Genomic DNA, 11,212 nt, shown 5'->3' with positions numbered 1-11,212 from the left:
TTAGCACCTGCATAACCGTAACTTGCATGACTATGGCTTCACATTGGATCAATAGCTCGCTGGCACCTGACAGCCAGGCAAGAAGGAGTGCAATCAATGGCTTTTCAATCCCACCTACAGTCCACATAGAGAGAACAGTTATCAGATCATAGACTACACTATGGAAGTGATCACTGTTTTGTTCTCCAGAGCAGCTAAACCTCAAGGGAAGCCTGTAGCATATCAGGCCATCCATATTCACCCAATCAACTGGGAACAAATTCAGTCCCTGCCACAAAGGAGGAAGCCGATCAGCAGTGGAGTAAGAGTTAACAGGAGCTGCCATGAGTTCAACACCAAACAAGAAGACCTGGAACAAGGATCTGAGAGAAAAAATAATTCATATTAAAGAAATTAGGAAACAACAATTGGCAAACAAACATTTTACACTGTTTGAACCTTGTTATGTACCTGGTTTATCTTATGTATTTGAAAAAAAAAATGTTCTTGCTACATTTCACACAATTCAGGTTTATAAATAATCATCATAATCATTTTATTTGAGACAGACAAAATTAGTGGCTTCAGTAAGCTTTAATATTTGCAATAAATTAATACATTTAAATTTTTATATTTTACATTTAATGTGTTTTATCTTTTTATAGTTATTTTTATGCATCTTGTAAGGTTGTTTTATGATTTTTATTAAAAAAAAAAAAAAAAAAAAAAAAAAAAAACTTTGAATTACCATTGTGTATGAAATGTACAATATAAATAAACTTGCCTTACCTTGCCTTGCCTAAACTTGCCTATTAAATACTTATTATTTAATATGAATATTTACTTATCAATGTTTACTCATTCACTACATTATCAATACTACTACTACTAATAATAATAATAATACATATTTATATGTATAAATACAGTGTGTGTGTGTGCGTGCGTGCGCGCGCGTGCGTGTGTATACAGTGCCCTCCATAAGCATCGGAACAGTAAAGACAAAATTGCTCTGTTGGCTGTGGAGTAAAGACATTTGCAAATTATTAAAAGATGAATATGAGACAAAACTACAGAATGTCACATTTTATTATTAGCCGTTTCAACACACGCATGTTTTATCAAATAAAAAGAGCAGCACTTTTAGAGTTCATCCCACTCATTGATGTGAGCATAAGTATTGGGACAGTTGAACATAAGGCAGATATAAAAGATTAAAAGCTATTATTTAGTTGCAGATCCCTTGCGCACAATCACAGCAGTGAGTCTGTGACCCATAGACATCACCAGACTCTTGGTCTCATCCTTTGAAATGCTTTTCCCAGCCTTTAATGCAGTCAGTTCCAGTTGTTGCTTGTTTTGGAGAGTTTCTGCCTTTACTCTCCTCTCCAGCTGGTGAAATTCATGTTCAGTCAGATTTAAATCTGGAGATTGACTTGGGTAATCTTAGACTTTCCATTTCTTTGCCCTTATAAATTCCTTGACTGAACTGGCAGGGTGTTTTGGGTCATTGTCCTGATGCAATATGAAGCACTTCCCAATGAATCTGGTGGCATTTTCTTGAATATTGGTAGGCAAGATGGTTTTGTACCCTTCCAAATTCATTCTGCTACTGTCATCATACATTAAGTCATCAGTAAAGTTGAGAGGGCCTGTTCCAGAGACAGCCATGCATGCCCATGCCATGACACCACCTCCACCACGCTTTACAGACGAGGCTGTATGCTAGGGATCATTGCAGTTCCCTTTTTTTCTCCACATTTTTGCTTTCCCATCACTTAGATAAAGGTTCATCTTTGTTTCATCGGTCCATAAACACAGTTCCAAAACTCTTCTGGCTCACTTTTGTGCTTTTATGCAAACTCTAATCTTGCCTTTCTATTTTTGGTGCTGGTCAGAGGTTTGCATCTTGCTGTGTAGCATCTGTAATTCTGTGTCAAAGTCTCCTGAGGACAGTAAATTGTCAGAGCATCACCCCAGCTTTCTGGAAATTGTTGGTGATTTTACAGACACGTATTTTAGGATTCATTTTCACAGCTTTTATGATTTGTCTGTCATCAACTACTGTTGTTTTCTCAGCCGATCAGGCCGGTGTTTGAATTACTGTTAAAACTGTTCTTTTTATTTGGTAAAACATGTATGTGTTGAAACGGCTAATAATAAAATATGACATTCTGTAGTTTTGTCTCATATTCATCTTTTAATCATATTTGCAAATGTCTTGACTCCACAGCCAACAGAGCAATTTTGTCTTTACTGTTCCAATACTTATGGAGCGCACTGTATATATGCATATATACATACATACATACAGTGCCCTCCATAAGTACACACATTTATATTTATTTGACAGTAACTCACCTAAGCGGGCACTCTTGGTGGTGTTTTGAGGGGGGATCTCATGAGGGAGGGGGCAGACGCTGCAGAAGTCAGAGCAGGTTGGGCAGATGAGCTGTCCACTATAGACCCATCCATTCATTCGTATGCTCACGCTGATTACCTGACCAGTACGAACACATGGATAGGACTCATTCTGCACCCAGACCAACAACCCTTGGGCTGTACAAGACACCTGCAACACAAATCACAGTTTCAGTACACATAAAGCATCATTTTCCTATGTTGTGGTGGTACATAATGCCCCAGTTGAAAAAACAGTTTTTTACAATAATTTTATTTACACACATTTACACTTTCATTAAGAGAAATTATCAAAGATGTCAGTAAAGACAATGTTTATTTTAAATATATGCTTTTATAAATGTTTACTGAAAAGACATTTTTCTAGGCAGGTTATTTTGAATTGTAATAATATGAAACAATATTACTGTTCTTACTTTTTGATCAAATAAATGCAGCTTTGGTGAGAATAAGAGACCTTTTTCAAAAGCATAAAAAAAATCTTTATGACCCAAAACATAGACACACTTCTGTAGCGACTGTCCCATCTCTCATGAGATCTACCATTACATTATTACCTTATAGCAACCACTGCCCCAGTCTGGGTAGGTCATTCTTTTGGTGCACTGCTCCATTACAAATGGTGACTTCTGGTACAGACACACTGATCCCGGGCCGTACTGTTCTGCTCCATAGTTTCTCCATGTGGCTAAAAAAGCAAAACCCCAATAGTCTCAACTACATGCAAAAAATACTGAACAACACAAGGAGGAATAAGCAAACAAGACCTCCCATTCTGCTTCTGAATGAAGAAAGGATGTGAGTGAATGGCATCTCACCTGGCTGGTTCTCCTGTATCCTGCAGTAAGAGCTGCGCTGGTATTCCCCACCCACATGCCAACTAAACTCCTGGCTAAAAGGACAGTAGTCTGCGATCTCTACGGCCCCTCCATATGCTGGTAAATCTTCCTCGGGGACACCAGGAATACGGTCAAAGTACTAGAGGATGGAGAAGGTTTATTACATTCAAATCAACCATCTATAAAGGCAGTCATCTTGCATTTATCTGTAAACAAGTCAATTTTATTTGTATAGTGCTTTTCACAATACAGTGTTTCAAATGAATAAGAATTGAGTGAAGATACAGAGGATTTTTACCGGCATTTCTGCTGATCTTACCTGATACTCTGCAGGAAGCGCATGAGGAAACTTCTGCAGGTTGCACACAGCCACTGCCAGCTGGTCCTGCCTGCAGGTGAGCTGTAGAGGTGCGCTCCTTACAGAATCACAGTACGGGCTCAGGGTTGGCCTCCTGTTTCAAACACACATGGTAAAAACTCAATAGGAACAGATGTCCAGTCAATGACTTAAATCTTTACCAATATGCTGCATGTAGGGATGCACGATATTATCGGACTGATATCGGAATCGGCCGATAATGGCTTTAATGTAAATATCGGCGTCAGCCTGATATGAAAAATTATGCCGATATGTCTTGCCCATAAGAGGAATGGGTTAACTCACATATGCTCAGGGTGTGCTAGTGAGTGTGCTAATTTGTAGGGGGTGCTGTTGGCCTACTTCTAATTAAATTAAAATAGCCTACACAAATAACATTTAGACTGTTTCTGATTAAACAAAGCTGTAATTGATGTCATAAATAATGAGTATGTTTTGATTTAATGGTCAGAAGCTATAGCTTAAATGAAAAAAAAAAAATGAAAAAAAGAAAAGAAAATTCACAAACATGACACTTGTAAATTAAATAATTTTATATATACTGATTTATTCATTAATGTGTAATGTTTTATTTTTTTTAAACAAATCATGAGCTCTAAAAGATTTTCAGAATTTTTTCAACTCTTGTTTTCGACCATCTACAAATGTTAAATCTTTAAAAAAAATATGTTAGGGTTAACACTGCATCTTTCTGGGGGGAAAATGCAGCAATTGATATAGTTTATTTATAGTTATTTTCAAAACATCAATGTACTGTCAAAAAACCATTATCTATCAAGTTCTATTATCAAGTTCTTGTTAAAAACTAACCAAAATTAAAAATATTTTGCTTATAATTTCTGCACAGGAGAGACCTGATGTTGTTTCCAAACAAAAGAAAATATATTGGTATCGGCATAGGCCAACATAAGATGGAAAATATCGGGATATCGGCAAAAATCCAATATCGTGCATCCCTAGCTGCATGTATATTTAAGACTATGAAACTCCAGTTTCTATAGAAAATATACAATAAGACACTGGAATCAATCTAAAATAAAGAGCTGCTACAAACGTACATCACACATTCTAACTTGTTTCTGTACCTCTAGCAACATGAGTTTGATTACCAGGGAATACATGAACTTATGGAACATACAGATTTTTATATAATTGTATGGCATTTTGATAAAAGTATCTGCCAAAACAAATAAAAGTACATTATGCACTTAATAGTTACGGAAGTTCTAAGCGGCCATGCATTATTATAATTTTTCTGTCTTGTTTTCTCGTTATCACGACATAATTTTCTCGTGATCTCGACATAACGAAAGTTGTTTTGTCGTTATCACGACTTAATTTTCTCGTGATCTCGACATAACGAAAGTTGTTTTGTCATTATCACGACTTAATTTTCTCGTGATCTCGACATAACGAAAGTTGTTTTGTCGTTATCACGACTTAATTTTCTCGTGATCTCGACATAACGAAAGTTGTTTTGTCGTTATCACGACTTAATTTTCTCGTGATCTCGACATAACGAAAGTTGTTTTGTCGTTATCACGACTTAATTTTCTCGTGATCTCGACATAACGAAAGTTGTTTTGTCGTTATCACGACTTAATTTTCTCGTGATCTCGACATAACGAAAGTTGTTTTGTCGTTATCACGACTTAATTTTCTCGTGATCTCGACATAACGAAAGTTGTTTTGTCGTTATCACGACTTAATTTTCTCGTGATCTCGACATAACGAAAGTTGTTTTGTCGTTATCACGACTTAATTTTCTCGTGATCTCGACATAACGAAAGTTGTTTTGTCGTTATCACGACTTAATTTTCTCGTGATCTCGACATAACGAAAGTTGTTTTGTCGTTATCACGACTTAATTTTCTCGTGATCTCGACATAACGAAAGTTGTTTTGTCGTTATCACGACTTAATTTTCTCGTGATCTCAACATAACGAAAGTTGTTTTGTCGTTATCACGACTTAATTTTCTCTGTGTATTCGGCATGAGAAAATGCTATAGAAGCAGCATCATCGCAGCATCATGGATGATCGTATTTGCTTTTACTTTGATCAGGGACTCACTCAAACTGAAATAATAAAAATAAAAATATGGTATAAGTACCATCCCAAATATTGAAGGTGTTGTGTGTGTGACCGACTACATTGATCCATGATAGAATACTTGTCATGCATATTCATACTCGGACATTTTAGCTCTGTGTCTGTCAGTGATTGACCACTTACACATAAGTGTTCGACACTTGAGAAGGAGGCTGTCGGGTCTGCAACTTTATCGTCGAAGACAATATAGCGACCCTGATTTTCTCACGATAGCTACAATTACGTCGTGAGAAAATGGTTTTTAGGTTGAGATCAACAACTTTCGTTATGTCCAGATAACCACAAAACAAATTTCGTTATGTCGAGATCACAAGAAAATTAAGTCGTGATAATGACAAAACAACTTTCGTTATGTCGAGATCACGAGAAAATTAAGTCGTGATAACGACAAAACAACTTTCGTTATGTCGAGATCACGAGAAAATTAAGTCGTGATAACGACAAAACAAGTTTCGTTATGTCAGATCACGAGAAAATTAAGTCGTGATAACGACAAAACAACTCGTTATGTCGTGATCACGAGAAAATTAAGTCGTGATCACGAGAAAACAAGACAGAAAAATTATAATAATACATGGCCGCTTAGAACTTCCGTAAATAGACCCTTTTAGGGCCGACGTCACAATTATGTCACAGCGCTAGCTGGAGGCAAAACAAAGGGAAAACTGGAGGCCGCCAATTCAAACCAGCACAGATTCGGCTACACAAGAAGCTTAAAATATCATCTTGTTGTGATGTTGGGTGCCTGAATCGATGTTGTAGAGGCTCCAATTTGAAATTAAGGCATACCTGCTGCTACTGCCAGACAAAAAAAACGACAACAGCTGTGGTTAAACGAGAGTGGACAGAAACGATCGTCAAAAATGCTCGCGTTTGCAGTGCACACTACTTATCAGAAAAGTTGAAATAAAGTATTGTCTTTTGTTGTTATGGGGCGCGTCTAAAGATTTCTTATGGATCTCAGTACTATGTCGTGTATGAAATGTCTGTGTGCATGTGTGTAAAGGCCAATTCACACCGCACAGACAAACGCCAACAAACTAGTCTGTTGGAGTTTGTTGGATCAGTGTGTTTACCCCTGTTGGCGTTGGTTGGCATTGGCTGGAGTTTGTTTTCACCCGACTGAACATGCTTATAGATATAGAGTTGGTCGGTGTCTGTTGGTGCAGTGAGAACATGACAGTTATTTTTCATAAGATTCTAAATCCAATGGCCAACTTGAGCCAACTTGTTTGTTGGCGTTTGTCTGTGCGGTGTGAATTGGCCTTTAAACATCAAACTGACGATTTATATGCTTAATCATATGTAATTGTATATACATTGTTGTGATTAATTGTGGCTGGAATAATAATGTAACGTTAGCTGTAAAAAATAGTTGCCTGGCGAAATTGAAATATACATCTTCATGACTAGATACACGGTGAATTTGTCTTAACTATACACGTTAGATGCGAGTCACTCAATCCTGTCAGAAAATTATGCCGATATGTCTCCGTCCTTTGAGTTAAAGCGTGTCTGGTTTCGTCCGTTAAAGTTAACCTTTTCAAATAACAATCGCGGTCCCGGACAGTGACTGACCTTACATATGCAGGTTAAATCAGAATTTCTCCAGTTATTGTTAAAAAAAACAAGCTAACAGACTTCATAGCTAGCGTTAGTGAAGCGTTCAGTGGGATCTTTCTGTCTCAAGCTAAGCCCCGCCCACACAAAAACGTCACAATGTTTACTAACAGAGAAAGGGTCCATTCAACAACAACAATTATTTTTTCGCAAGTGTACACAGTTTTATGACGTATCTCATGTATCAAAGCTTACGTATGGCGATATTGGTCTATCCAGAATTTACAGCTTTTCATCACAAAGTCGCAACCCAAACCTCTTCCCCACTCCAAGTTCTCCGCCATACTATAATTGGCCCTGTACCACCTTAAAACAGAAAATAGCACAGAGAGGAGTCAATCATAGGACAGTCTTAGCATTCTAGTACTTAAATTACACTTAAAGGGGTAGGTAGTCCACCAGAAAATGCTAATTCTTTCAACATTTACTCATTATATATAACAGATATATAGATATAGAGATTTAGAGAAATGCTGAAACAGTTTCAGGTCCTATTGACTTCCATAGTATTTTTTTGTCCATACTGTGGGGAGTGAATGGGAACCAAAATTGTTTGGTCACCAACATTCTTCAAAATATCCTCTTTTGTGTTGCACAGAGCATACAGTTTGAAAAAACATGAAGGTGAGTAAATGATGACAAAATCTACATTTTTGGGGGGAACTATACCTCTAAATGTAGAAGTCCACACCTTCGTAAGCGAATAAACTGCATAATCCATGAGCAACAATACTTCTCTTACCCTGTATCCTCCATTATGGCCAAAGTAATTCTGGAAAACACTCTGTTCTGTGTGTGAGATCCAGTCATTGCCTCATTCTGTTCAAATAAAACATGCTGAATTCAATAAAAAAAAATATAAAAACAAAACGGTACTTTGACAGTACTGACACTGAAATAGTTAAGTATTCATGAACACCACCAGGGAAGATTTGGTTTCAGTACCTCTAACAGACGTTTTTCCCAGTGGTTCAACTCGGTGCCAGCACCTCCCTGGTTCTCCAGTTCCATGCCCTCTAGAATGGGGCAATTAAAATGTCTCCTGGCTTCCTCCTGATAAAACAATCACAACAATTCATGTAACTCAATTCAACTATTTAGATGATGTTTCTTTAAAAAGGAAAGAAATACTTACAACTACACGTGGGGTGGCCAGAAGATGGACCGTGTGTCTGACCATGTGGCCTCCACGGATGTCCCACAGCCGAGTTGCTCTTTTGATGACTTTATCACTCCATTGATATAACCCTAAACTGAGAGGGAGAGAGATATAAAAGGATATAAGCATATATATATATATATATATAAATTAACGTTCTCCCATTATTTAAATATTTTTAAATCATATTTTAAACACACCTTTCATTGTATGCAGGTAGACCACTTGCAGAACGTTGTGTCAAAGGTTTCCCATCATCATCATGGTAAAACGCAAAGAGTCCTGCAGAAAAACCCTAAAAATACATAGAACATGTAATTGAACAATAATGATAAACTATAAAGCTCTCCTCATGCAGATGTGCAGAGTTTAATGTTGTTACCAGGGCATGTATGATCTCGTGTTTGACTGTGGACAGCATCCCTTCAAACTCCTGAGGTTGAGTAGAGATCATATTGGGACACAGATTGGCATATCCAGCGATGGGCCTACATTAAGAAATTCTCCTGTTACTGTCAGCAACACACTGGACTATTTCCACAATATACTCTAAAGCACATTAAAATCACCAACGTTCCCATTTCATTAAATATTGCGATCACCTGTCCAGTTCAGACTCCAGCTGGCAGTACGCTGCATAGGCTACGATGTTTTCTTGCCCACAACGCTCTGTGGTCATCGCACTCACGTACAACACAAAATCAGCCCTCACCACCCCCTCACCATCAGGAGGACCAGCAGGGCCGCAGGACTTGCCTGACTCACTGCAAACCCTGCATTGCTAAAGGAGACCTTATTCTATGAATCAAAAATTCTCATATATTAACCTGCAATATATTTATCAGTATTAGAATTATTTTTATCCATAAAAATCCACTTAAAATGGATGCTTGCATGGTGCTTCTGTACGTATATTTACGCATATAATTTTTAAAACAATATTTAAAACACAGAATTGAATATATTAACAAACATCAATAGACATCAACAGACACCTTAATTTTCATACAATGCTTATTATATGTCATTTAGGGTGAAATCAAGTCCAAAATTAATATTTGCCAAGCACCAAAGGGTGAAAAAAATAGGCTTGGTTGAGTAATTCACACCGGTGTGAAATAGATATGTGGAATATTGCTCATATTAAGCTACCAAAAAGGAAAAAATGTTGAACAAAATCACTATGCCTTATTGTTTTTTTACTAATCTGTATGGTTTATATTCAGCAAATATATTGTAATAAAAACAGGAATAAACAAAATAAGGAAGGAAATATTTTTGGCCAAAAACTTTGAGGGGGACCTACCTGCAAATGTATTTCAGGGACAACAACTGGGCCACACTTGGTGATGCCTGCACACGGTCCCTGACAGTAGCGATGTGGATCATCTCTTTTCCTAAGGTACTGATTGGTTGCGCATTGTCTAATCATTAAGAAAAAAAACAATTGGGATTACAAAAAGGAAACTAATGAGATTAAATATCCACCAAGCTTCCAGAAGGACATGGCTGAGTGCAATTTTAAGAGGATTTTCTGTCAGACAATACTAACTGAGAAGAGAAATACCTGCTCAGTAATATTGGACCTGACTGCCTTCGAACCCTGAAGGCCTCCTGAAGATAATCAATGGCCTGTGGGAGGAGCTTGTCCTTGAAACAAAGCAGAAAAGATCATTACTGAAAAGATCAATAATGTATGCATGCATCCTATTTAGATGTGAAAGGCCATTAACAAGATTTAACAAATAATATTTAGCTTTACATATTAATAAAACCTTGACTACAGAAATCAAAATACCTTCACAAGGCTGCTTTTGGCTTCATCTAACCTGTGTGAGCAGTAAAGATATTAAGTCAATGTATAACAATGACAATGTGGCATTGCTGTATTTAATAAAATACAAACTAACCCATCCAAGCTGGAGTCGTACTCTATTTGGATCTTTAACTGCTGGTCAGTGCTTCTTTTGGTCAATCTATCTGGCTTCACAAACACTTTATGTATGACCTAGAATGGCAAACAGCAGACATTATTATAAGTACTGGTAAAATAATATTTCATAGATTATTTGAGCAGTGAAGGATGATTTTCATTGAATAGAAAAAAAGAAGCTAGGACTGCTATATAATTACTTTATATACAGAAGAAGTTACACAGATTTTAAGGCGAGCAAATGATGGCATATTTTTCATTTTATGGTTAACTGTCCCTTTAATGTGACATCAGATTTTGATATATTGTTATTAAGAAGGCACAATCTCAAATGACATTATAAAGGCACAATCTTAAATGTGGTATTTGAGAAGCAGAAGAAAGAATAACAAATAAGAGGGACTGACCTCTGTAGGTAGAGGCACTTTATGGTCACAGGTGTGCGTCTGTGCGCCGGTGCTGATGAAGATGATGATGATGGTGTTAAAGAGTAAAGCAGCTCTAACTGATCGCCATCCTGACGCCATCATTCACTCCGTGACTTTAACATTCATATCTCCGTCCTGTCACGCTGCAGAAAGCACTTCAATACCGCATAAAACTGAAGGATGTTCCGTGAAGAATTCAAATCAGCTGTTCATTAAACCGGCTTCATCCATAAACCCAGAGCAGCGTGAACGCGGAAACACTGCTTCAGCATGTCAAAATAAAAGCCCGGGCCCAATATAAATGTAAAAATAATAATAATAATAGTTGTAGATACTGCTATGT

At 37.2% G+C, this 11,212-nt stretch overlaps 1 protein-coding gene across 1 annotated transcript; it reads right to left on the bottom strand.

The window, feature by feature from the left end:
- Positions 1–261: 261 nt before the first annotated feature.
- LOC306876592 (leishmanolysin-like peptidase) lies at positions 262–10,971 on the bottom strand (the record flags this gene model as incomplete). The annotated part of the gene is made up of 17 exons (XM_079427889.1): positions 262–362; positions 2,341–2,551; positions 2,958–3,088; positions 3,219–3,378; positions 3,559–3,691; positions 7,545–7,655; positions 8,092–8,168; positions 8,295–8,402; positions 8,485–8,602; positions 8,709–8,803; positions 8,891–8,996; positions 9,111–9,289; positions 9,815–9,932; positions 10,076–10,158; positions 10,307–10,337; positions 10,419–10,516; positions 10,849–10,971. 17 exons carry the CDS (start codon positions 10,969–10,971, stop codon positions 262–264), a joined length of 1,983 nt encoding a protein of 660 aa, XP_079284015.1.
- Between the last annotated feature and the right edge of the window lie 241 nt (positions 10,972–11,212).

Source organism: Barbus barbus (assembly GCF_936440315.1).
Source record: "Barbus barbus genome assembly, chromosome: 11".
Classification (NCBI taxonomy): domain Eukaryota; kingdom Metazoa; phylum Chordata; class Actinopteri; order Cypriniformes; family Cyprinidae; genus Barbus; species Barbus barbus.
This window is presented reverse-complemented; position numbering and strand designations above follow the sequence as displayed.